Source organism: Monodelphis domestica, chromosome 8 (assembly GCF_027887165.1).
Source record: "Monodelphis domestica isolate mMonDom1 chromosome 8, mMonDom1.pri, whole genome shotgun sequence".
NCBI classification, from domain to species: Eukaryota; Metazoa; Chordata; class Mammalia; order Didelphimorphia; family Didelphidae; genus Monodelphis; species Monodelphis domestica.
Window position 1 is genome coordinate 19772665 of NC_077234.1, and position 26562 is coordinate 19799226.

General features: G+C 51.6%; 2 protein-coding genes across 3 annotated transcripts in view; one reads left to right on the plus strand and one right to left on the minus strand.

Moving 5' to 3' along the window:
• The window catches only part of GFM1 (G elongation factor mitochondrial 1), a 39144-nt gene extending 18975 nt beyond the window's left edge, over positions 1-20169 (plus strand). The window contains exons 9-18 of the mRNA XM_007502305.3: positions 98-235; positions 1475-1576; positions 2388-2444; positions 2869-3006; positions 4070-4152; positions 11416-11578; positions 12735-12879; positions 18584-18744; positions 19210-19263; positions 19862-20169. Coding sequence (XP_007502367.1) covers positions 98-235; positions 1475-1576; positions 2388-2444; positions 2869-3006; positions 4070-4152; positions 11416-11578; positions 12735-12879; positions 18584-18744; positions 19210-19263; positions 19862-19993 — 1173 coding nt within the window. The 3' untranslated portion in view covers positions 19994-20169. The remainder of the gene's footprint in view (positions 1-97; positions 236-1474; positions 1577-2387; positions 2445-2868; positions 3007-4069; positions 4153-11415; positions 11579-12734; positions 12880-18583; positions 18745-19209; positions 19264-19861) is intronic.
• On the minus strand, positions 4185-7481 carry LXN (latexin). 2 transcript variants are annotated; one of them, XM_056807609.1, is made up of 6 exons: positions 7172-7481; positions 6900-6962; positions 6045-6228; positions 5816-5952; positions 4707-4769; positions 4185-4401 (listed from the first exon to the last, which is right to left on the minus strand). In XM_056807609.1, exons 1-6 carry the CDS (start codon positions 7298-7300, stop codon positions 4303-4305), a joined length of 675 nt encoding a protein of 224 aa, XP_056663587.1. In that variant the 5' UTR covers positions 7301-7481; the 3' UTR covers positions 4185-4302. The 2 variants fall into 2 exon arrangements, with proteins under 2 accessions (XP_056663587.1, XP_056663588.1); XM_056807610.1 differs by having other exon boundaries at positions 6045-6225; positions 7172-7358.
• Positions 20170-26562: the final 6393 nt, after the last annotated feature.

The following is a 26562-nucleotide window of genomic DNA, read 5'->3' on the forward strand; positions in this document are numbered from 1 at the left end:
CAAAGGTTTGGTGGTAACCAAAGATGTTCTAGGTGTGCCGGCTTCCACATTCCCCTGTGCTTTTCTTGCCTCCTCCCCATCCCACTCGGTTTTCCAGGCTGGACGATTCGGACAGCTGACTTACGTCCGGAATTATCAGGGTGAGCTGAAGAAAGGGGATACCGTCTACAATACAAGGACAAAGAAGAAGGTCCGAGTGCAGCGCTTGGTCCGCATGCATGCAGATATGATGGAGGCAAGTATGAGGCCCAGCGGGGAGGCCACCTGCTTCTCTCTCCTGGAGGATGGGCTTCCTGTCCCCGTCACGAGACTCCCTTCTCCTCTCTTTGTTGCTTTCCTTCTGGTAGCGAGTGTTTCCTAGTGGTGACTCGGTGTTTCTTGGCGTTGGGAAAAGCAGTCCCTGTTAAGAAACCGAGCTCAGCATATGTTGCAACGATATGGCAGAGAGAGTGGACTCTTTCCCGGGACTCGGGCAAACTCTTGTGCTGGGGCAGGATCAGGAAAACGCGGAGCGTGGAGGGGGGGTGAGTTCTGGGCTGCGTCTCAGGGCCGAGACGGCATCCAATTTTCCAGCACGAAAGGTCTTTGGGACCTCCAGGGCCTTCTGGAGTGCAAAGGACAGGTCCTGCCCCCTCGCCCAGGTGAACGCAGGGGATGCCGGCATCAGCTGGCAGAGTCCAGGACAGGCTTTGGTTTGGGGCTCCCAGCCTCAAGGCCCACTTCAAAACTGGCCTCTATCATTTGGGTCCATGTTTTTGAACCCAGGACAGTAGAATAAAGAGGCATGGAGCAGGTAGGGAGGGGTGTGTGTGTGTGTGGGTGTGTGGGTGTGGGGGTGTGTGTGTGGGTGTGTGTGTGTGTGCCCGCCCCTCCACACACACACACACACACACACACACACACACACATTTGCCCTGAAGGTGACTGGGCCTCTTTCCAAGCTCCACAGCATTGCTGTTCTGTAGGTTGGGCAGCAGAGGGCGCGGGTTGGGGGGAAGCTGGACTTGAGCTCTGACAGCTGTTTCTTGTGGTTCCTGGCCCGTCTTGGGCTACCCAGCAAGTGAGGAAGAAAGGGAGGCCATAGGGAATGAAGCTAATAGAAATGGGTGAAAACCAGGAAGCGGACATCAGTGTTTTGTTTTCGGATTTCCTGTGTTTTGAGCCGATTTACATCTGTTGAAAATTAAGATTATTTTAGGCACAATGGGCTTCATTCTCCTGCCTTGGCTCTGAGAACTTCCTTTGAAGTTCTGAATTGTAGCTCTCTGTCTCCCGTCTCCCCTGGCTGCGGGGGCACATGTGGGCCTTGGTAGAGCCACAAGGACTTGAGCCTGGAGCTGCCGGGAGTCCCGGCTCTCGGGGCCCAGTTTAAATAGGGTAGACATGTAAGTGGACAGAAACCTCTTTGGGCAGCCCAAGTGTTTGGGATTCGGGGTTTGCAAATACTCTGCCTTTCGTTGATTTCTTCCTTTAGGATGTTGAAGAAGTTTATGCTGGAGACATTTTTGCCCTGTTTGGCATTGATTGTGCAAGTGGAGACACATTCACAAACAAAGACAATATGGATCTTTCCATGGTGAGTTCCGTTATTCAGTGCATGACTGCACTGTGCGGGTTTCTGTGCATTCCATTTAGTATTTACACTCAGAAGAACATGAAAAGTCTTTGTGTGGAATCTCACCATTGTGGCCATTGGGATGCCATGATTGGTGACTTGCTCCCATCTGACCACCAGACAGTAAGGATCCAGTCTGGGTACCTAGAGAGGGGTGCTTTGGGATCTTCCGGGGCTTTTTTCTGGTCTTTCTCTGACCAGTGAGGACAGTGGTCATTTCATTTTCCCCAATAGAGTGGAGGCTTCTTGGGTTCCCAGGGCCTGCCACAGCCCCTGGCACATTGTGGGTGCGTGTTAAATTAATTGCTTGAGGGTGGCTAGGTAGCCTAGTGAATAGTGCCAGGCCTGGAATCAGGTCCTGGGTTCAAATCTGGATTTGGATACTTTCTCGTTATGTGATCCTGGGCAAGTGATTTAACCTCAATTGCCTAGCCCTTGGCACTCTTCTGTCTTGGAATAGATACTTAGTATTGATTCTAAGACAGATAGTAAAGGTTTAAAAAACAAAACACTTACCATCTGTCTTAGAATTGGTTCCAAGGCAGAAGGTGGATAAGGACTAGGCAATGGGGGCTAAGTGACTTGCCCAGGGTCATACAGCTAGGAAGTATCTGAGGCCAGAGGCTTGGCTCTCTATCCTCTGAGCCACCTCACTGTCCCAACAATTGCCATTTGTTCATGATTTGTTATTTTGGATCATTTGGAGCAGCCCCTACCCTTTCCCCCAGTCTTTTCTAGCCTAAACTAGAACTTATTTCTTAAACTATTCTAGGAATCCATCCATGTTCCTGATCCTGTCATTTCTGTCTCAATGAAGCCTTCTAACAAGGTAGGAGCCCTTCTGAGTGACATGCCTGCCTCAGGCCAGTGTTATTCTTCCTCCTGTGGCTGCTTTTTCTTAATGCTGGAGTCGAGTTTTTGAGTTTTCTGATCTGTGGATGAATGGAGGAAGACACCTCTGTTCCCTCTTCAGAATGGGCGGCTTTTTGAGTGTGTAGGAAAATGGGGTGAGGCTTTACCCAAACTTCAGGGGCCCGTTTCCCTTTTCATGTACTTAGTGTGAGGTGGCTCCCTTCCCCCAGAACCCTGAGGTCTTTAAGAAAACAAAAACTGTGCCAGGGTAAACTTTCTTTTTACTCAGTTCAAACTGTTTGGTCCTTGAAACTCAGGTCTGTCTGAGGATAAAATACAGATTAATCCATGTCTTTGACACTGTGCAAATAATGTAACTTGTTGCCTTTCATTTTGAAAAGAATGACCTAGACAAGTTCTCAAAAGGCATTGCCCGATTTACAAGAGAAGACCCTACCTTTCGGATCCACTATGATATTGAAAGCCGGGAGACAATCGTTTCTGGAATGGGAGAATTACACTTGGAGATTTATGCTCAGGTAATGACCACTGTGCCCTTCTCCTGGGACCCTCCGGCCAGGGACGGTCCTTTGTGGATCTCTGGGGTTTTCTGGGATAGGACGCGATTCCAGAGCCTTAGGGAGCTCCCTCTGCCGTGTAGGGTCGGCATCTTCTGAGTCGTCTGGAAAGAGCTTCAGTGCCTTATTGTGCCTCTTGGAGTCCAGCTCTTTGACCACATTGCCTGGCTGCCTCTCTCGGTGCCCATGCTGCGGCAATTGTTTGATGATGGTGGTGGTGGTGGGGAGGTGGCAACCATTGCTGGGTCTTGCCCTTCTGTGCCATCTTTTCCTTCTGGGCTTCTCGAGATGGTTATTTTAGCCCATGTCAAAATGGCGGGAGGGAATGACCTTCAGTCATCAGTCATCAGATGATTCCTGACCGCCAAAGAATGGCTTAGTGATTTGCATCGTTTTAGAAGCTTCTGATTGTGTTTGTGTGATTGAATGTACCCTGAAGTGGCCCTGCTTTTATCTGGTTGTATTTGGTTAGGTTGGAATGATAAACTATTTTAAAGTAGTGAAAGGCTGTGATAAACCACTACTTTTTATTCTCCCATGTTATATTTCACTACATTAAGAATACATTTTTAGTTTATAACAGATGCACATATTATTGAATTGGAAAACACTCTTAATGTACAGGACTTGGAAAAACGTAGGCTTGTTTGCTTTCGGGTACTCGTAGTCACTTGCCATCTAGTTACTCTCTTTTGTGAACAGATAATTCTATATAATTAATATTTCAACTTTATAAAAGCAGATGCTTCTGCCCCCTGATCGCACCCCTTCGGTCTCTGCCCCCTCCCCCCCACCGTCGGTTGGTATTGCTGTTACTCTGCCCCCCCATGAATGATTTGGTAAATGACAACTCAGAGTGAATTACCCACTCTTCTTCAGTAGCCATTCAGAATTACGCTAGCTTCAGAACTTGTAATGATTCCACTTTTCAACGTAGCCCTAAAAGATCAATTTGCCGTGAAGTGTTTGGATGGTCTGGTTTACGGGAATAACTTGTTTACTTTCAACTCTTCCCTCTCCCTAGAGGATGGAGCGAGAGTACGGCTGCCCGTGTGTCACTGGAAAGCCCAAAGTCGCCTTCAGAGAAAGCATCACTGGCCCTGTCCCGTGAGTACGCAGCTCAATGAATGCAGCTAGGCAAGAACTGAAGCGGTTTATTATGGCGGCTACACAAAGGTCCGCGGCAGTCACGCTGCCGCTGCCTCACCGTCGACAGCCGTGGCCCAAGTCCGCACGCTGGAGCCGGCCAGCGCTGGCTTAGTCCACCTGGGCCTGCTTGGGTTGGCGGCTGTTGTGCTTCACTTTGACTCCGTACTGGGGGTGCCAGAGGACTTGCATTTGCCAAGGAATCATTTCCTGGGGGGGAATTGAAGGTAGAGATGAAATTCTCCAGCTACTTAAAGAGGCACAGCTGGCACAAGAAACGCGCGGGGCCCTTCAGGCCTGCGGATTTTATGTGCCAGGCCCTTCTGGGGTGGGAGGAGCTCAGAGGCACAGAGAAAACCTGCCTTCAAGGAAGGGCGAGACGAGCACAGACCCGCGGGCCAGGCCTCAGCGCCCGAGCGCCCTTACTGACCATCTCCCCAGACCACAGGGCCATCGACAACTTGTCGTCCCCCCAGACTCAGCTCCTGAGGCAGGGCTGTGCGGTGTCGCTTTACCTGAGATGCGATGTCGTGAAGTAGGATGGTGTAGTCTAATTCAATAAAATCATCATTTCTTTTCTGCAAGAAAAATGAAAGACAGCCCACATTTAAAATGCATTTTCCTTAGCAAAAAGGTCCCTTTAGTTTCAAAAAATTACGTTTATTTTAAAAATCTTATCTTCTGTTGACATGAAGTATCTCTCTTCTAAGACAGAAGAGTGATGTGGGCTAGGAAACTGGGGTTAAGTGACTTGCCCAGGGTTACAGTCAGAAAGTATCCGAGTCCGGATTTGAACCCAAGTCCTCTCCACTGCAGGCCTAGTGTTCTATCTATTATGCTACCTTGTGACCCTAAAAAAGTCATTTTTGAGTACATAAAATGCAGCTCCCAAGATGGCTCGAAATGAAGCCAAATTCAGGAGGCGGCCTGGAGTCGTGGCAAAGAGCCACCCGGACCGTCTGCTTTTGTCTGGGCTGTGACCTGGGCCCCCCAGGGGCCCTGTTAGGCAGGCCTCTGGGCTAGGTGACCCCTAAACCCATCCCCAGCTTAGGGCTCATCCCTCCCACTCCAGCTTTCCTTGAACAGGGTGCCCGGCGCCTGGGGGGTGTTTGCCTCTGGGCCCTTCGTTCCCCCTATTGCGGCGGTGAGCTCATTACTTAAGAGCCCCAACATCTGTCATCTGAGCTCAGGGGACGATGAATTATTGAAATGAGCTCTTTAGTGCAGAGGCGGGGATCCCAGGGGGAGCTAGTTAGGCCCGGCTGGTCCTGTGGAGAGCACCGGCTGGGGGGCGCCTGGCGGTTCGATTGGGGATGGGAGCGGGACGGCGGCGTCATGGTCCCTGGGTCCACTCTACAAACTATTGCCTTTGACTGTTAAGGAAGTGAATCTGATAGTGGCCATGAAAATGACAGCCTTTAGGGGCAGCTAGAGAGCCCGCTGGACAGAGCCCCAGGCTTGGAGCTGGGAGGAGGGTTCAAACGGGGCCGCCGGAAGGGGTGTCTTTGGGCCAGCCCAGGGGGTTCAGCTCCGGGCGGGGGCGGGCCTGGAAATATCTCTGCGGCTTGGGGGGGGCTCCGCCTCATCCCGCCCTCCCCCCATAGGCCCCCTGCCCGCCACTCACCACCTGCTTCACCGTCTGTATTTTGGCCATTTTGTACCACGTGTTCTCCGTGGAGTGCTGCCAGATGACGTAGCCGCAGGCCACCCAGGCCAGGTGGCGCACCGGCTTCATGGCGGGAGGCACGTTCCCAAAGCTGTCTGGGGGGGGGAAACGGAGGAGGTGGTCTTCCGGGCCTTGGCCTGGCCCTGCCCGCTCATCCCGGGCCCAGAGTGGCGGTCCAGACACCCACCTGGAATGTTCTGGGCTTCCAGGGGCTCCTCCAGGGACCTGAGCCTCTCGTAGAACTGATTGTCCTCCTCGTCGGGGTTCTTCCCGATCTCCCCCTCAAACGTGAAGTCCACCTCGGGGGCAGCATTCTGGCTGGCCGTGGGGGCGGGGTACAGGACTTGGGCCAGGCAGCCCACCGTGATCTGCTGTCCAAAGGGTTTGCCCAAAGTTCCGATGGGCGCACCGGGGAAGGGGGGGGCCGGTGCGTGTGAGTGTGTGTGTGTGCGTGTGAGTAGGTGTGCGTGAGTGTGCGTGTGTGAGTGTGTGCGTGTGAGTGCGTGTGAGTATTCGTGTGAGTGAGTGTGCATGTGAGTGTGTGAGTGTGTGCGCGGGCAGACAGTGTCTCTGGGCACACCCGCCCGCACATCCCTCCAGGCTGAAGGGACACCAGCCAGCTGAGGGAGGTGCCGAGGGTGCCCGGAGAGGACCTTCCGGCTTCTTCTCCGGGGAGTCCCGGGCCGGTCCCTCAGGGGCCCCCAGCGAGGTCAGGCCCCCCCCCACGCCCCTCCCTGGGTTTGCCCGCTGCTCCTCAGAGGTGTCTGGAAGGAGCCAGCACAGGGGTGAGGGCAGCGCACTGAATGCAGCCCGAAAGGGAAGAACTGCCCCAAGCCGCCCCTTTGCCCCGTCTGAGGGCCGGACCCCAGGCTTCTCCTCGGGGCACCTTGGCGTGCTGGTCTGCCGGGCAGAGCAGGGATGTGGGTTGAGCTCCGGCCGACACTCCCTGGCTGGGCCCCTCCCCCCTCCGGTCGGCGCCTTTCTCCCAGGCCACTGGAAGACCCCCTCCCCCCAGGCGGGCGGGGAGCGGAGCGCCACTTACTTTATGGATGATCTCCTCCACGGAGAATTTGAGGTGGTACCTGTGGCCCCTTCCCGGGAGGTCCTGCGGGGCGGAGGGGACAAGAACGGCTCTTAGCGCCGGGGGCGGGGGCGGGGCTCAGTCCGGGCAGGAGCTCCTGCCCCGGGCTTGGCGGCTCCACCTGCTGCCGCCTTTCAGCTTAGCCCCTTCTGGATGGGGGGAGCCCTGGCGGGACGAGCTGCCCAGGAAGGGGAGGGAGCCTGCCGAGGCCCCGGACCCGCGCCCGCACTCACCTCCAGGCTGGCCTGCGTGACTGTCTGCACCAGGAACACCTTGTGCGGGGTGCCCTGCTGGTAGTTGATGCAGTTCTCGGCCACCGAGGCCGCCCGGGCCGCGGGGAAGTGTGTTGGGGGGATCTCCATCCCGGGAGTGCGGGTGCGGCTGGGAGAGGCGGAAGGAAAAGGACAGCGGCGGGGGCGGGGCCCCACCTTCCCTCCTCCTGGCTCCGCCTCCCCCCCTCCTTCCTTCCCTCCTCCGGGAGGCAGGAAGCCTGGGGGGGGGGGGGCGGTGCGGACCCGCCCCTGCCCTTTGCCTCCTCCGGCCATTAGCAGGCCCTGGGGAGCTGCGCACCCCCAGAGAGGAAGGCGCTGTCCACTCGTGGTGCTTGGGGGGGGCACCTGCCACCTCTCTTCACCTGGCCATCCCTGAGCCTCGCACAAGTGGGCTTCAGCCCCAGGGAAAAGCCCCCCAGGAGGGAAATGGGGGAGGGCCAGCAGGAAGGGCTCCCGGGGAGGTGAAACAAATCGGGGCTTCGGGGAGCCCCAGAATCGGAGAGAGCAGGCGGGGAGTCCAGGAGAGAAGCTGAGCAGCTGCTGTGGTAGTTCAGCAACAGCCCCAGCCTGGCGCTCCCCCTCCGCCCTGCTTCTGCCCCTTCCTAGAGGCCCTTCACCCTTCTGCTGCCGGCCCGCAGCGCCCTGCAGCCCGGCATCCCGGAGATGGGACCCAGCGCCCCCCCCCCCCCCCCCAGCAGCCCCAGCCCAACCACCGCCATCAGGGCGCTTTGGGATCCTGTTGGAAAGGTCTCTCTAGACTCGTTTCCCCCATCCATAAAATGCGTTTGAACATTCCTGACACGTTCTCTGCCTTCTGATCCGTCCAACATCCTCCCCAGCAGCCTCCAATGGAGGAAGAAGAAAGTGCCTTCAGCGCCCGGGCACTGTCCAGGTTCTGGTTCGGCCCCTTCCCTGGGCCCCTTCCTGCCAGCCTTTTGCAGGGTTTCCCCTGAGGACACCGTGATCCCGCGCAGGGCCCAGGGGAGCCGGCCCGGGAGCTGGCAGCCTCCAGGGATCCAGTGAGAAGGGAAGGCCTTCCCCATCCCTCAGATGTGCCCCGTCTAGGCCCCGCTTGTTCATGCAGAGCACCGACGGGGAGCAGAAGAAAATGGCCCGGGCCGGGCCGGGCCAGCCCCTTGGCCTTCCTGGCCTGTAAAGAGGGGATTCGGGCAGCAGGGCAGACCCACCTCTGCCGGTGGCTTCAGGCCTGTGCCCCGAAGCCTCCCTTTTCTCAGCGGAAAGTCATCAGCTGAAGGTTTTCCAAGGCCCCCGAGGACTAGAGGGTCTAGATGAGCCTCAGTGTCTTCATCTGTACAAATGAGCCAGTCTGGGTGCGTCCAGTGTGGCTGCTCTGATTCTGGCCTTTGTTCTCAAGATAAAGGCATCTTTTAACCGGTACTGTATGCAGGAAATCAAGTTGGGGGAGCCTTGACAGCTGGACTTCTAAAGCTAGTAGCAGACTCTTTCTTCTCTCCTTGGCCATGGGAGTGGCTGGCCAAACTCCAGCGTCCTTTTATTGCCTGGATCATGAGGTCACAGAGCCACCGCCGGAAGGTTCGTCACAGCCAGCCCGCCCAGATACCCGTGTGTGCGGGGAGGCCGGGGAGGCCGACTTGCCCAAGGCCACACACATTGTAAATGGCGCCAGGGAGAAGTCACTGCCCTTTCCATGGTACCGGGACAGCTTAGGAAGAGCGGGGCTTTGAGGGCTCTTAGAGCTTGAGGCTGCTTTGTCCAGCCTCCATGCTGGGGTGTGTTAGCTACTCTCAACTGGGCTCATGGCAGCAAGGCAACACTTTCTTTAATCAATCTTTCTTCCTCCCTGACTGATTCATTATCCCAGGCTCCACACAGCCTATTGCAAGCCTTCTTTTCTCTTTCTGCCTCCAGTTGTGCCCCCTTTCTGGACGATCAGCTGAGCTTTCTTTTTTTTTTAAACCCTACCTTCCATCTTGGAATCAATACTGTGTATTGGCTCCAAGGCAGAAGAGTGGTCAGGGCTAGGCAATGGGGGTCAAGTGACTTGTCCAGGGTCACCCAGCTAGGAAGTGTCTGAGGCTAGATTTGAACCTAGGACCTCCCGTCTCTAGGCCTGGCTCTCAATCCACTGAGCCACCCAGCTGCCCCCAGCTGAGCTCTTTTAAAAAGCATTCAGAGCTTAGGCATGAGAACTTCACAGGAACGTCATTCTTCCTCCTCTTTACATGACAACCTCCAACACAACACGGTCCCCTTCCATTTCCTTCTCCACTCTGGTCTCTGAAGAAGAGGGGGCCACTGTCACCAAAACTAGCCCCTTGATCCCATTTTCTCCCTTCTCCCACAAATTATGCCCACTATTGTCTCCCACTCTCAGATCTCCAGGCCCTTCCTCGCTGCCTGCAAACGTGTCTAGGTCTCCCTTGTCCTCAGAAACCCCACTGGTTGCTCCCCTTTCTCGGCTAAACTCATTGAGAAGGCTGTAGTCCCTGCCCCCACATCCACTGCTCTCCTCATCTTAAGTTCTGAGGTGTGTCTTCTTTCCTCATCCCTCAGTTGAAATTGCTTATTTCGAGTACTACCAGCAATCTAACTGTCAAATCTACTGGCCTCTGCACAGCCCTCCTTTGGCCTCTCTGTTGCACTTGAGACTAGACTAGCCTCTCCCAAATAGTCTCTCCTCTCTGGGTCTGCAGGACATTTTTTTCTCCTGGTTTTGCTCCTTGTCATCCCTCTTGCCTGTGGGAATTCCTTACGGCTCTCTCCTTTTTTCTACAGTCTTTCAGCCATCCCTTGGGTTCACTTATCATCTCCACGGAGGAGATTCCTCTTTCCAAACGTGAAGGCCTGGGCTCTTTCCTGAGCTCCGGTCCTACATCGGCAACTTGTTGGGTTTGGGGGGATATTTCCATCTGGGTGCCCCGCAGACATCTCGATTCAGCGTGCTCAGAGCATCACTCGTTCATTTCTTCTCCAAACCCACCTTTCTTCTAAACTTTCCTGCTACTCTCAAAAGCACCCAGGCTGGCCAGCTGGCTTGACTCTCACTTGCCCCACATAGGCAGTCCATTGCCAAATCACATCATCCTATTTCTACAACGTCTCTTTGGTCGATGTTCCTTCTGCCCAGCGAGCCCACACCCTTTTTCAGGCTCTCATTACCTCTCACCCGTACTGCCTGCCGCCAGCCGCCAGGGTAAATGTTCCCAAGTAGGACCTTAAGCCTCTCATGGATTTGCAGTTGCTGCCTCAAGTTCCAAATGGTTCCTTTTAAAAAGCTTACCTTTAGGCACATCTTTTGGCCACATCCACACATGCCTATTGAGCCATTCTCTAAATCCGGGCATCTTAACCTGTTGTCCATGAACTTGTTTTCTAAAAATATTTTCCTAACTGTCATCCCACACATTTTGTTTTATGCTGGACAAGCATTACTCTGAGAAAGGGTTCATGGGCTCCATTACTGCCAAGGGATCTCTGGTACCAACAAGGTTCAGCCTCGTGGCTCTAAAATCAGGAGATGTAGGTAGAATATTGGGAAGATTTCCCTTTGGGTACTGCGTGAAACTTGCCAACTGGTTTGCCCTTTCCTCATCCCCTTGGGTTTTCCCTTTTGTGCGTCTCCAAAGCGGATCACTTGCCCCAGGAAAACCTTCATTTTAGTCAACATCCAGGAATAACTTGAAGGACCCGCATCAATGGTTGAACGGTGCAGTAATGCAGGTCATTTTGAATGGCAGGGCCTTTTCTCTAGTAATGTGGAGAAAGGGAGTGAAGAACTCCTTTGGGTGAGAAGAGAGGGAGGAGACAGAGACAGAGAGGAGGGAAGGACATAAGGAAGGAGTGACTGAGAGGCAGAGGAGGGGGAGGTGTTTATGCCTTCCTCCTCATCCCCCCCCCCATTCCTAATTCATTTTCCAATTGATAGTTCTCTCACCACTAATTTCTCACATGTGAAGTCCTCATTGCTTGCTTTAGCACACTGTTTATTGCAGCTGGAGGGACACACTGGTAGCCCAGAAACACAGAAAGGGGCCCAAGGAAATGCTTGAGCACAGCGTAGATGCTCTGTGGGGGGATATATGGGGAAGCATTGCCAGGAATCATCCGGGCAGGTAGAGGGAGAAGGGATTGTGGTTTTCACTGGTAGCCCCATGCACGAGGTCCCGGGTCCTCAGCTAATGTCATGTAATGCTGCCATTCTTGTGTCTTGACTTCACGTACAGGTTTGACTTTACTCATAAGAAACAATCTGGTGGTGCTGGCCAGTATGGGAAAGTGATAGGTGTCTTAGAACCTCTAGAACCTGAGGCGTACACCAAACTGGAATTCTTGGATAAAACTTATGGGACAAATATTCCAAAGCAGTTTATTCCTGCCATAGAAAAGGTGAGAAAATTAACTTTGGATTGTTTAAACGTGGACTGACTTTTGACTTAATGTTGTCTTCTTTCATGCCTCTCTCATTTGCCTTAATTATAGTTTCTCTCTTGTAGCCAATGATTTCATTTCAGAAATTTCTGTTTAAGAGAATTTAGTTTAATTATGTGACCATTACATTTGTACCTTTTTGAGGTTAGTAAGAACTTGTAGTTTCTTAATGGTAGTGAGCAGTAGCCATCTGATAATAATTTGAAAATGTTTCACTGGTTGCTAATAGGAAAAATAATGTAAAAACTGGAATCTTGTCACTTGACAAATTATTATTGATTTTTAGTTTCATGCACTTTTTCTGTTTTTTTTTTCCTTCTAAACTTACCTGCTATAGGTAGAATTTGAAGTTGCAACTGATTTTTGTTTCTTGTTTAATTCCAAAGTTTTCCTTCCCCCTTTTAAATGGGAAGTTCCTTGTTGACAGACTATAATTCGGGTAACAGTGGTTAATACTTATGGATTTTGAATTTTGCCTTATACTTCTATTTCGATCATATGTGTCCATTTCCCTATATTCTCTGTTCAATAGCCTGCTTGCCTCAAGGAAGTAGGCAAAGGTTTTTGTTGTTTTTTTAATTACATACAAGTGAAATTTATAAATCTTAATAGAAATATAATCTTCTGTTATGGCTCCATGGAAATGGTAGGTTATTATTATCATCTCCCCCACTTTGGCCCTTATTTGTGTTGTGCATCGCTTAAAGAGTGACCTGTTACTCTAGGTGTATTACTTGAGAGATTGGGGTCTTTAGTACGAACTCAGTTTTGATGGAGGTTTTGTCGTCGTAGGTTAAGTGGCTTCATTCCTCCTCCCTTGGTTTCCTCGTTGTGAAATCCTAATAATGCTCGGGCTGGGAGAATGAAGTAATAACTGTTAAGGGAAGGTGCCAAGGATGGCAGCCCTTTTTTCATATTGCTGTAATACCTGTGTAAGAGAGCTATAAAATGTCATCTCATTCATTATTCACTTGCCGTCTGATGCCCAAGAGATGGGCCAGCCTTACTGGGCTTTCGAAGCCCTCAGGGCCTGGGCTTCTTGGCAGGGTTGGGAAGAATCTGTCTCTGGAGATTGTGTGCCCCACACCCACGCATCCACCTGTGTCCTTTTTAGGGGTTCTTGGATGCGTGTGAGAAGGGCCCCCTCTCTGGTCACCGGATATCTGGAGTACGGTTTGTAGTACAAGATGGCGCACACCACATGGTGGATTCTAACGAGATCTCTTTCATCCGTGCTGGGGAAGGCGCGCTTAAGCAAGGTAGGACAAATCTGTTGACATTTTGGCTTTCTGTGGGCCATTGGAGACAGAGAGGGAGAGAGGGCTGAGGCCTGCCCCAAACAACAAAGACACAGCCTGCTTCTCTTAATGTATGTTTCTTGCCCTTTAAAAAAATCTTTGATACATCTTGGAAGCCTGTCATTTGTGCCTTTAGTTTACAAAGCAAGAAGAGGCAGAATTCCCAAGCAGCATTTTTGATAGAAATGACTTGTGGGCGTGTTCTCATTTTTAAGTGATTTGTCCAAAGGGCGGAAAAGATGATGAGTCACTAAGTGGACGTCATTACATCCATGGCGTTGGGGCCTGGGGGATGTCGAAAATGGGCATATTTTATTTGGAAAAGAAGTAGTAAGCCTCCTTTCTAGTAGACAGCTTTGTGTGCTTGAGAAATCAGAAGCCACTCCTGCACAGATTCATTTCTACTGAAACACAATTACCCGGGGTTCTTCTGCTAGGGGACTTTTATGAAAGAGAGAAATAACAAGAAAGGCACCCGCCCCCCCCCCCCCCCCCCAATCTGTTTGACAGAACAACTGTAAGATTGGTGCTGGGGCCAGGACAGTTTGTCCTAATCTCCTGTACCTACCAAGAAAAAGAGTAGAATTCATGGGACTTTGCACAGCGCAGTCTGAGATTCCAGAGCTTCTCCTTGCCTCCAAAGCCCCTCACTTAACCCCAACATTCTGCCGACATTGCCCTATGGCTGGATCATGGGACGCTTCACAAGGGCCAGAACTGTGGGTGACCTAAAGGCACGGGAACAGTGTGTTACCAGTGTCGACTGGTTGATGACAATTGTCTTAGATTTGTCTTAGAGAAGGCATTAAGCCAAAGAGTTCATCTATGTCAGTGATTCTTCTTGACATCTGTGAAATGCATGTTTAGAAGAGGACGTGGGTCTGGCCCGTATTGAGAGTAAGCAATAGCAGGTGGACAGTCCGAGGGTCCACAGAAGGCCAGGGGCCTAGAGGAAGGCTTCTAGTGGTCTGGGGAGCTTGTTTATGGGAGATTTATGGAAGGACACACAAGAAGGCCCTTGTGTTGGGCTGGGAGCCAGGATGACCTGGGTTCAAACCCCCCACCCCCCATTTTCTAGCTTCATGGCCCCAGGCAAACAGCATCAGCTTTTTCTTTGGCCATCAGTTTCCTTATGTGGTGGACCAGAGGATCTCCAGAGGCCCTTCCAGCTGTGAATCTCTGGCCCCATGATGAGATTCACAGAAAGAACAAGGGTGGAGAGGTTGCTAGCTGCCCTGGTGAATGGAAGACCCACCTCAATAAGATCGTAGGTTCAGTGGCTCAGTGGATAGAGTACTAGGTTAGGAGTTGGGAGGACCTGGGTTCAGATCTAGCTATGGGACCCTGGGTAAGTCACTTAACTCAGATTGCCCACTCATTGTTGCTCTTTTGCATTAGAACTGATACTTAGGCACATAAGATTGTGGTTTCTGCATTCCTAATGATCTGTGGCTTTCCAAGTCATATTATGATAAAATTCTGTTCCATATATTTACTTAAAATGGGGAAGTGAGTTTATTATAGAAATAATTTTTATCAATAAAACAAAAAGGATTTTAGGTTCAACTTTTAGCCAACCAATCTCCCCTCCCCCATTCCTAAAACTGCTGTTTAACCAAGATCCTACAGTGTCAGCAGTAGTTTGAACTCCATATTCTGTCCCTTTTGAGTCCTTATGTGGTTGTCTAGCCTCATCCCTCCAATACATGCAGGTTTTTCCTTCTGTGAGGCTAGAGTTTACCTCCCTATTGTAACAGTTAAAATTTAGGGGAGACTGAGGCAAGATAGAACTTAATTTCTCTCTGCAAGGAGTATTATATTTTTTAGAGGTTTATTAAAGGTTAAGGATTAAAGAAAATACAGAATAAGAAAAACATGTGCCTAGGCCAGAGGCCTAGACAAGATAATCTCACATCATGAAAGAGACACATCTGCTCCAAAACGGAAGTCCAAAAAGAGACCGAGCCTATTCACAACCAGGTTTAAATACCCCATCTCGCTCTTGGCCCAGGTGAGAATTCAGTGTGATTAGAGGGCATTCTGGGGAAGTGGAGCACGGACTTCTGGGGATTGAAGTCCTGGATTCGAGTATTTTTACACTATAGCCTCCTGGTCTTGGTCTTGCTCTTGTTGGCGAAGCCAAAAAGGTCAATCACCCCTTTTTATTTGTAACAAAGACAGCTCTTGGGGTTCTTCTGAGCGTCCCTCTCTTGTCCCAGGCCATCCATCTCCACTTCCATCTTGTTCCTGCTGGCTCTAATTAATGTGCCCCACATTGTCACTGTGTTCTCCTAATCCATGGTACTCAGAAAGGCCCCTGGGCCTCCTGCTCTGCTCTGACCAGGGCAGTGGGTATCCCTTTGGTCTAAAGCTGCTGCTCTTGCTTATGTCGCTGATGTTCACAAGAGGCTTCTTCTTGTCCATCCTTTTAATGTGGGACTCCTGTCCTGGGCCATCTGGAACCCATAACCAGCCTTGAGTAGTTCCCTTAAATGTTGTCATCTTAGATCTGTCTCATCTTCCTAGACTTTTGGAGGCTTGTTGGATCTCCATTTTGCCATTGATGTCTGTCATTCCAGCTTACATCACCTGCCATAGATGAGCATACAGACCACATATGGCTTTAGCCAAGTGCTTGGAGAACCTTGAGCAGAGCTGGGGTGCCAGATCCCTGACCTAGTCTCCCATAGGCCATTTTCTAGGCTGAGAGGAGTCCACTAATCCCCCACCCTTTGAGTGAGGGTGATCCGCAGGATCTAGCTCTACCCAGCTTCTGCTATTCAGATCATCCCCGGATTTTCCAAAAAGGTGGGACAGGACTTTTCCAGGTGCCTCGATGATATGTGGATACTAAGTCCATGTCATTACTTTATTCTACCAGCCCAAGAGCTTTGATAAAGAAGGAAATGATTAGTTTTTGAAACCATCCTGTTCTCAAGTCATTGCTTTTCCTTCTAAGTCCTAGAAGCAGGTTTTTTAAAAAATTAATTTATTTTCATTTAACAAACCTATATTTTTTCTCCCATCTCATTGCCTTAGTTCCTATTGGAAGAAAAGAAGGAGAAAACTCCTTGAAATAAATATAAATAGTCAAAACATTGGCCATGTCTAAAAAATAATCAGGACAAAGTTGTCACTGTATACACTGTTCTCCATTCTCTATCACTTCTTTCTGAATCAGTTCATCCAAGTCTTCCCAGGCTTCTCTGAAGTCATCCATTACATTCATATCTCATCATTTGTCCAGCCATTTGTCCATTGATGGGTACCTACTTAGGAGTGGTAGTTCTGTCACCACTAAAAGAATTAAGGGCTGTGAACATAAAATAAAAGTGAGCTCTGGGTTTAAAACCGTTGAACTCAATTGTCTTTTCCTGTATTAAGAACATTAAATTGAAGCCCTAGATACAGTTAAGACAAGCAGTAATCTTAATTCGATAGGAAATAGGGAATTGTCACATCAGCAGAGGAAAGTGAACATTTTGTTCATTTTAAATTCTTGATTTCAGGTACTGCAGGATATTCTGAGCAGCATTAAGCCTATGTTGATTTAGTTTTGATGAAGTTACTTTACTAAATCCAAAGCTATGAATCAAGCATGAACCCCTTTTATTTTAGAGCAATGTGCTGGAAACAAATGAGAACTTCTTAAAAATGAAAATTGCTTCCCTCTAGGTTATTATTAGCTAAAACTTCATTGGAATCCCTTAGGACAGGCGTTACAGAGATAGCCAAGTTTACCATATTTAACACCTTCTCAAGCTTTATCCTCTTAAAGCAGACATGAGTAAATGTAAGGGTAGGAACTAGACTTGGGGTTTCCTTCACGTGGGGACCTCCCAGGTGAGAGATTCATTCCTCCTTCCAGCGCAATTCAGCACCTTCTCTTCAACTTGTGAGTGTAGAGTTGCCTAGAACAGTGATGTTAAACTTGAATAGAAATAACATGGCTGCATATTGACTTAGAAAGTCCCAAATTAACATTATGTTTTACTGTGTTTTTATTTATTTTGTTGATTATTTCTTTGACCCTCAGGAGTTTTTGTGGTTTTTTTGGCTAAGTTTGACACAGTGGCCTAGGAAAATAGAGAGGCCAAGAGACTAATCGACTTATCTGTGCTCTACTTGTCTCATGTGGGGTTTACCCCATCACGTAGCTCTCTAGCCTAGACCAGCTGGGCCGAACACAGCATGAGATTTGCCCGTTGAGTAGTTTGGTCTTCCCCCAAGCCTTTGTTTTTCTACCATTCAGGTTGGCCCCTCCACTGCCATCCCACAGGATTCTCTGCTGCAGTCCTTGGGTTCTAGGTCTCTGCGTGCCCTCAAGCTCCCCCCGTGGCCGCGTCAGGCTGGTCCAGGGGCTGCCTTCAGACAACTGCCCATTGGTGGTCACAGATGGACTCTGGATGCCCCGTAGTGTAGGTTGTTAGGAGGAGAAGGGAGGTGGAGGGAAAGGTTCCTGGGGGACGTGCCGTTCTCCTGAGACTTTCCTGTTCGTGGGGGAGTTCATCATCGGGCTAAAGCAGGGCCGTGCCAAAAAGACTCGGCTGTGCTTCGGCCAGGGAAGCCCTGCCGCTGTGGGTGCCATGCGTACCTCTCGGCACACAGAACGCCAGGGTGGTTCTGGATTCGTGACTCGCTCGTCTTGGTTCGTCTCAGTCCCCCAGGAGTCTGGGGGGCCCTTCTCTGCTGAATGCCTTTTACAAAGCACGCTAAAGTCGCTCAGCAGACTCCGCTGGGCTCCGGCGCGGATCAGGGAACACGTTCAAGCAGTTAGGCGATGCTTTGGAGACAGCTCCAGGGAGGCGAGTGGTTTGTCATGAGGACGCTCAAAGTGACTCGGAGGGGCTTCCGCAGGGTGCAGCCTCTTCTGGAGGAGGCTGGAGCGCTGCTGGGGGCCGGGGGTTCTTAGCCGGGATCCCTGTCCCTGAGCGTGGACGGATTTCAGGCCGTCTGGCCCCTTGGGTGGGGGAAGAGAGAAGCCCTTGTTTTCACTCCTCCCAAACAGAAATTTAGCACCAAAAGACTACAGTTCCTTCCGCGGTTTGACATTATGTCGAGAAGAGGGCCAAAGGGCTGCCAGCTTCCGGCAGATGCTAGCCTAGGTGAGAGACCCTTCCTTGGGAGCTGGCACCCAGGCTCCTTCCAGCCCGGCCTCCCTCAATGGCCCCCAAGGCCGCCTTACAGCCCGCGTTAGTCTGGCTTTACAGTGTTTCCTCAGACTGTGAACAGCTCAGAACGGGGCCTTCATCCCAGGCACAGACGCCTTTAATGCTGCTTGTGTTGAAACGATCAGGGACGTACCGAAGGGACAGTCCACAGGAAGAAAGCAGAGGCACGGGGGGGGGGGGGGGGGGGGGTGCTTAGCTTAGTCAGGGGACGGCTGAGGGCGCCGTGGAGCTTCTGGAGATCTCCGGGAAGATGGCCGGAAGCGTGCTCGTGCCCTCGGGCTGGGGGGTTCCTCGGCTCCCTCCCTCTGGGGTCCTGGATCCCCCTTTGGAGGGTAACTGCTAACAGGGGGCCTGGCTCTCAGCGCCTCCTCGGGGAACCAGCCAGACTTGGGTCCCCGTGCAGTCTTCGTGGGCCCCCAAATCCGGGAGCGCAGCAGACGTCACAAGCCCGAAGGGGGAGCCGGCCGGCCGCTCACGCTAGCCTTTCCCCCCAGCCTTGGCCAACGCCACGCTGTGCATCCTCGAGCCCGTGATGTCGGTGGAGGTGGTCGCCCCTAACGAGTTCCAGGGCACTGTGATTGCGGGGATCAACCGCCGCCACGGCGTGATCACGGGCCAGGACGGCGTAGAGGACTTCTTCACTCTGTACGCAGAGGTAAGGGCCTCGGGGCGCCTTCCACCGGCTCTTTTAGCCCCGACTCTGGGCGCAGGGCAGAGAGGCTGGGGCTGGCGGGAGGCCCTCCGTGAGCTTGGGCCGCCATGTTTAGCCGCTTCCCCGGAATGGGGCCCCAGGCTGGTCTTCACTCTGCAGGGAGAAGCCGTCAGGGTGGCCCTGGGGGGAGAGAAGGCTCAGGCCTCCTCGGGGACAGCTCCTGGTGGAGGCCCCCCAGCAGAGGGCCCCAGGGAGGAGGAGAACAGCTGCCACCCTTCCGGGGGGATGGCCCCGTGAGAGAGCACTTGAGTTGGGGGCTGGTAGGAGCCCAGAACCGGGTCGTGGGTGTCCTGGAGCTCTCTGGGTCCTTCCCTCCCACCCTTGCTCCCTGGGAGAGGTCTCCAAGGCACCTTCTCTGCCTCTGAGCCTCTCCGGGGAGCCGCTAACCGCTGGCCGCCTTGACTCCAGGTCCCTCTGAACGAGATGTTTGGCTACGCCACCGAGCTCCGCTCCTGCACCGAGGTGAGCCCGGCCCTCCTTTGCCCCGCTGTCCTCGGGGGACGGCTTGTCCTGCCCAGCCTTCCTCGAGCCCCGGCCTCCGCTTCTGTCCCCTTTCCTGGACGATCCTCTCGTCCTGCCCCTGACCGAGGGTATCGCTCCGCCGTCTCTCTGGGCATCCTCTGCTCCTCCGGGCTCAGGGCTTCTGTCTCTTCCCCCATTTCCTGGCGGGCCATGGTGCCTCCTGGACCTCCTTGACCCACTGGCCCTCCCTGCAGCCTTTTCTGAGCTTCCTTGTTTCTGTCTGCGCCTCCTTCCGGCCCAGGTTCTCCGCCTGAGGGTGATCCTCGCCTCCTCCCTCGCTTTTATCCTCCCAAGCTTTGTCGTGTTTGCCTCTCTGGCCCCCTCCCGCCTGCCCTTCTCCCAGGCTCGGCCAGCCGCCCTGCGGCTCTTATTCACCCCTTACCTTTCTTCTGCCACCTGGGCCTCTGGGAGCCCAGCTTTAGGGCCTCCTCGTCCCCGAAGCCTTTCCCTGTGTGCCCCGTCCCCAGGCCGGTCTGTGCCACCCGTGTGCGTCTGTGGGCCGGCCGCACTCAGCGCTGCTTCTCGCTCCTCGTTCCAGGGGAAAGGGGAGTACACGATGGAGTACTCCAGGTACCAGCCGGCCTCGGCCGCCACCCAGGAAGAGCTCGTCCACAAGTACCTGGAGGCCACAGGGCAGCTCCCGGTCAAGAAGGGGAAGGCCAAGAGCTGACGGGCCTGCTGTCGCCTCCGCTCCCACCTCGAAGGACTCGGGCTGGGCACGGAAGCCGGAGCCTCGCGGGGGTCCCCTTTCATTCAGAGCCCAGAGAGCCGGTGGCGTGTAAATGACGGCCGGGGATGGGTGTTCGGCTTACTGTAAATGTCTATTAAAAACGAGATTATGCTGCAGCGCCCACGATTTATTGGAGGGATCCTGCCCTCCTGCGCAGAGGCGGGAGGTCCGGGTTCCAGGCTGGCCTCGACACTTCCCCCCGGCTAGGTGACCCTGGGCCGGTCACTTTGCCCCTTGCCTGGCCCACCGCTCTTCTGTCCTGGAGCCTGCCCGCAGGATGGATGGTAAGCTAGAAGGTCTGATGGGAAGAGCGGCCAAAGGAACCCGCCAAGCTGTTTGGTGGAGGAGGAGGAGATTTAGGGGGCCGCTGTAAGCTAAGGGGCGCACACACACATACACTCAGATGCACCAGCATGCACACACACAAGCACAGAGGCAGGCACTCCCCTCGCTCAGCACCATGGACAGCCCTGGGGCCTGGGGATGGAGGGCCCCAAGGCTGGTGGTGACTGCCTGCAGTTTGGCTTTCTAAGCAGTCAGGCCGTCTGGGTGGCCCTGGTGGCCTGTTCTGGAGTCTGGCTGCTGAGGAGAGGAGCTCGTCCTTCCTTAGAGGGCAAGCAGGCCTTGTGCTGGCGGCACCCTCTGTGCTTCCCTCCTGCCAGGATGGTTTCTATTGGCAAACAAAGGAAGAAATCTAAAGGCTTGGAACAATTGTGTGACACACTGGGGGAAATTGTGTGTGTGCGCGTGTGTGTGTCTGTCTCTGTGTGAGTGCGTGCTTGAGTCTGTCTGTGTGTGTGTGCGCACGTGCGTGCATGTGTGTGTGTGTGTGTGTGTGTGTGTGTGTGTGTGTGTGTGTGTGTGGTGCTGGAAAAAGAGAAAGGGCAGGAAGTGGCCTCTGCAGCGGGATCACTTCTTCCTGAGAGCGTTGGGCCTCGCACACTTCCAGCCTCTCGGGAGGCTGATCCCACCTTCTTTGTGGTTTCTGGGTCTCCTCAGTGCGGCTCTGGGTTTCGAGGTTCCAAAAAGGAGGTATTTGAAGGGTTGCTCGCGAGGGCTGTCCTAAGGAAGTCGGCGTAGGTGCCACTGAGCAGGCTTTGTCTGCAGATCCCAGCGTCATTGGTCCGCCCCAATGAGAGGCCCCGAGTTCAGCTGCGCTCTCCGAGGGGAACATCCTGGTGGGCCGCGGTGGGCCTCCATGGACTCGAGCTGCCCTCGGCTCATTGAGATCTCAGCCACGCTGGCAGGAAGGATGAGCGAGCCCGAGTGTGAAGCGCTTTCGGGGTTGGCAGTGATCCAGGAGCCGTCTCGGGCAGCCCCTGTGCAGTATCTGACCGGTGGTCAGTCACGACCCACAAGGCCACGTGCTCCACCTTTGTCCCACTCTCTCTTGGAATAGGTTCCCATTTAAGGGAATTTTACCCCATTAAGCAGGAAGCTGCCTTTAGCGCTTTCTCACGCAGCCCAAGTATTCCTCGAAGTCTTCCGTGCTCTGGGCTGAACATGCCCAGGTCCTTTGGCTGACTCTCACAAGGTGCTTCTGTGTCCCCTTCTGGTCCTGGGACTCCCTCTAGCATATTGAGGACTCTTAAAATGGGGCGGCCAGAACGCAGCAGCACCTTGGAGAGCGTCCCGTGGAGCCCTCCCTGCCCTTGCTTGGGGCACCCCCTTTCTCTTCATGCAGCGTGGGTGCACTCACCTTTTTGGCCGCCACATCTTAAGTTGGACGCCTTGAGCTCATGAGTGGAACGATTTCACTTGACCCTTGACTGCTCCGTCCTGTATGCGTGCCGTTCAGTTTTTGAACCTGTGTAAGATTTTGATATGAAAATGTAAAAGGAGTAAAATAAATATAAATTTGTCCCATTGTTCCAGCTTGTCAGTCTTTGCTGCCAAGTTCCATCCAGGCCATTAGCCATCTCTCCAAGCCCCAGATGGCCTCCGTTCTTCCTTACATGCCCGCTAAGGAATGGAAACCCACCGACGAAGGACTCGCTATGTGTCGGCCGTGGCACGAGGCGTTTGCATTCTGAGTTGGCTGAGAGTGAACATCCAGTCCTGGAGACCTGGGCAGCCAGTGGCTCCTCTCCACTGCTCTGGCCTCCTGCTAGTGAATGGGCCGGAGCCCCTGCTCTGGGGCTGAGGGGAGGAGAAAGCCCCTGCGCAAGGCATCAAGAAGAGTACTGAAGGGAAGAGTGCCGGAAAAGGCATGAGATTCTAGTCAGCGGTCACTTTGGGGCTGGTCATTGGCCGAATTAGGAATGGACCTGATTTCACGATGATCTCGTTGATGAAGGTGAAAACAGCCACCGACCGTCTCACTGAAGCCCTACCGATAGGCTGTGGTTCCCAATCTGACGTCTGTGGAGCAGAGAGTCGCATGTTATTCTCCTAACGGATCCACGGCTCATCGGCGCCTCTTCTGGCTTCCCAGCGGGGTCCCCTCCTCATGGCTTCCTGACATCCCTAAGCCCGAGGTCCCTCGATGAGAAGAAAAGGACGTGCTTTTCTGCACCTCGCCACTGTCTCAACTGAGGGCAACAGGGAGATGTGCCGTGTGGATGTGTGTGGCTAGCATGGAAAAAACCCTTCTGCCGTCTATCGTTTCTGTCACCTCCAGGCTACTCTCCTGCCCATCCACCCACCAAACTCCCCCCCCCCCCCCAGCTGAGCCCCACAGCGGCTTCCCTCACCCTATTTTCCAGGTCATCTTGCTTTGACCTTATTGGAAGCTGCTCTTGAAGCCAAATCTTGCAGCTGGGTTGAGCCCTTCATGAAGTCTCCCATGGACTCCAAATAGAACTTGATGGCTCACCAGCCTTTCCATGCTGCTTCCCACCCAACTAGTGTATTCTTTGTACAGTTCCTTCCCCTTCCAAACCTACCTGTCTGGGAAGAGTGGCCAGACTAAGCCAATAGACAGGGCCCAAGACCAATAGAATGGCGTGGCTCCATTCCCCCTTAGGTCCTTTAGCTCTGTACAATGATTCCTTAGCCTAAAGTCCACTAATAATCCAATATGGGCCAGAAATTCCCTTGTTTATTTAGGCTCTCTCCATTTTTTGTGTAACAAATCATTTGACAGGTCATCAGAGAACCCTATTTTTGGACACAATTCTGCTAGAAACATTTTAGGCAATTGCAGGCACTCAGGAACTCCTGCCTTATAAATTTCAGGGAAATGGGTAACTAGTATATGCTGAGATGAGGTTGTTATTTCGGGGTAGAATGGTCTTTTCAGTTTCCTAAGAAAATTTTCTAAACATACAAAAAATTTTCCTCATCTAGGCAACATACTAGTAACTTTGGTCTAAGTTTTTATACTTTCAGGAGTCCTTTCAGCCCCAAAGAAAGAATGTGGGGCAAAACAACTAAAAAAATTACAGGTTAACATTGTAGGCTCCTTCCTCGTTTTTCAGGTTATTCTGTCTCTAGATTGACACGCTTTTCTTTTTCTCCTGAATATCTCATTGAATATATTAATTCTCCAAATTCAGTCAGAGAGACGGTACTCTGAATGTATTGAACATAAAGGGTCACCAATAGCCTAATAAGACAAAGAGAAAAGTAGATCAGAATTCAAATCCCAACCCTTGCGCATGTACTTCCCTTGTAAATGTGAGCTTCTGTTTTCCCATTTACAAAATGAAAAGGTTGTCCTAGATCACTTCTGAGGTCCTGTCCTGCTTTAAATCTGATCCTCCAAGGAAAAACCTCTCCTTTTTAATATAACCTACTGGATATGTCCAAAAGAAAGTGGAAAGAGGAAGCCATTTACTGTTTTTCCTAAATAACTGGCCCCTCTCTGATCATTATTTTCTATGTACTGCATGCTATACAGAGCCCAAGATGACATCCCACCTATTTTGGATGAAGTATCCTAAAAGAACATACATCATAAAACACTGTATTTGGTGAAATAAGATTTCCATGGGGGAGATTGTTGAGAAAATCACTACATGCTAAACTGTTGTCATTTCCTTTCACTTCTGTGAATTCCGTAATAATTTTAAAATAAATTGAAAAGGTTAAGATATTTGGTGTCTCCATGTATATTCTTCTTATGCTATATCCTTCTTTGGAGCATTGGTCAACTCACTACCTTTGCAGGTTTCCAGTCTTAGAATCTCACAAAATAGTGGGAAGGATTTATTATCCACCTGGAGATTTATAACCCAGCTAAGCATTTTTGGTTCCATTTTTGCTTTTCTTGGCTTGGGAATAAGACTGAGAGAAGACACTTGGCTCTGGCATCGGAGACCCAGAGTCCCTTCTTTTGTAGGAGTCATGGGAATACTGGCTGTTAATTCAGGGCAGCTAAGCTCTTAAGAAACGGTAAGTCTTTTTCTGCAAAGTGTCACACCCTTTGGATTGCTCTGATGCATTCTCCTGAAGGGCAGGCTTGAGAATGTCATTCCTTTTGTTGTATTCCATGGGAGTGTTTAATCTGTGGAGGTTGATCTTGAGAAGTGTGAAATGGATGATTGGAAGTAAATAAGGAGAGTCCATTCACATCTCATCACCTCACACCTGGCTGATGTGGCAGCCTCCTGTGTCTCCCCATCCAGTCCTTAGTCCTTCATTCAGCCATCAAATTGCTCTTTCTATCCCCGGCTCAGCCCACAGCACCCCCTTTCTCAGTCAGTTTCAGGGGGTCCCTCTGAGCTATAGATTCAGATTTTAAATCGTTGGACATTCAAAGTCTTTTACAGCCTGTTTGTCCTACTTTTTCATTCTTCTTACACACCTCCCCCCAAATACTCTGGTCCAGTGACTGGCTTTTTTTGTTCCTTGAACCAGACGCTCCATCTGGCAGCCTACATTTTCACTGCCAGGAATTGCCCTTTCCAGCTTCTCTGGTTTCCTTCAAGTGCCAGCTAAAACCTCACCTTCTATGAGCTGGGCTTCCATAGTCCTCTTAATTCCAGCACTTTCTCTGCTATCCCAAATGTATTCTCCAGGTCTTATTTACAAATAGTCATGTGTCTGCTGTCTTTCCCATTGGACCGTGAGCCCCTTGAGGGCCAGGGCTTTCTTTGTGCCTGGTGCACAGTACATGAAAGTCCCCTGGATCTGAAGCCTCGGTTTGCCCATCTATAAAATGGGGCTGATGATGCCTATCCTGTGCTTATGGTGTATCTAATTCACAGAGCTGTTATGAGGCTGAGTGAGGGATTGGGCTTTTCGAATTTTCCAGGGCTCCATCTGTGGGAATTACCAATTTGCAGCCTCCCATAATTGGGATAACTGGGGTGGCTTTTGTTGCTGCTTTTAAATCAGTGGCACACTTTCCTCGATGAGTCGGTGTCAGTAGTTTAAGCTGCAGTGCTGGGCAGATAGATGCCAGTGTGGGGAGGTCGAGAAGAACATAGCAGTAGAAACCTGGGGAGTTGAGTATTGTTGTCATAAGACATGGTACAATAGAGAGCCTGGGCATTGGAGTCCAGAGCATCCGTGTTCAAGGCTCCCCTCTTGGTGAAGATCTCAACTCTCCCTCTTTCTTAGGATAGGAGATTTGGACATATTTTCTCCTCTACAGTGTGGTTCTTGGAGGGATAATGGGGCTGTCTACGTCATTTAAACACATTGAGAGAAATAAACCCTCTTCCTGTTTCTTGTGTGCCTTGGAGCAAGTCACTCTTCCTCATATGTAGAGTCAGAAGGTGCAACAGATGGCTTCTGGGGTCTCTTTTAGGTCTAGAGCAGTGATTCCTTTGGCATTGCTCTTCCCTTCTGTCCATAGGCCCTTAGGCCAGTCACTGACCCTCTGGGGGCTCCAGTTTTTCACGTGTTGGAATGGGAAAGTTGGACTAAAAAACCTTGGCGATCCTCCTTTGACCCAGACCCAGGTCCGAGCCTTGAGAACTTTCTATTCAGCATGAGCGTCATGCTGCATTTTACATTCTGTGCAATGAAATGTTCAGGACTTTTGTCAACTAGTTCTTTTAAGGCCGCTGGTTCCTCATCATTGGCTTAAGTCACTTACTTGAACTTTCTGCCAGTGAGCCTGCCCTTCCATGGCACGATACCAATTCTGGCTGCCATCAGATAACAGGAACATTCTTTTCCATCCCTCTCTATTTTTTTTCCCTCTCCCCACATCTTGGTCCTGCCCCAGGGAGGCACTCCACTGAATTCAATTATAGCTTCCATTATGGGCACTCTTGCTTGCTATTAAATTACTCAAGCAAAGGGCAGAAACCTAGGGTGTAAAGGTCTTTACAGAAATGAACAAGAGAAGGAAGCACCGTATAATGGAAAGATCATTGGCTTTAGAATCCTGAAGATCTGGGTTCAAATCCCATCTCAGGTGCTTGTGGGAAGGACACTTTAATTTTTCAGGGTCTTGATTTCCTCTTAAGTGAAGAAGTTCCTCCACCTCTAAAAATCCTAAACTCACCCCCTAGACTTTGTTTGCCAATCTAGGCTATATGATCTCAGTTTTAACTTTACTCTCCACCCTTAACCAGACTTGCCAGTCGAGATAAATGATGACAAAGCCAGTGGTC

Coding starts and splice junctions, on each gene's coding strand:
- LXN (XM_056807609.1), bottom strand. CDS start 7,300: ATGGAGATCCCCCCAACACACTTCCCCGCGGCCCGGGCGGCCTCGGTG. Junction 6,229..6,899: donor TGGAGGAGATCATCCATAAA/GTAAGTGGCGCT, acceptor CCCTTTGGACAG/CAGATCACGGTGGGCTGCCT. Junction 4,770..5,815: donor TACAGACGGTGAAGCAGGTG/GTGAGTGGCGGG, acceptor TTTTTCTTGCAG/AAAAGAAATGATGATTTTAT.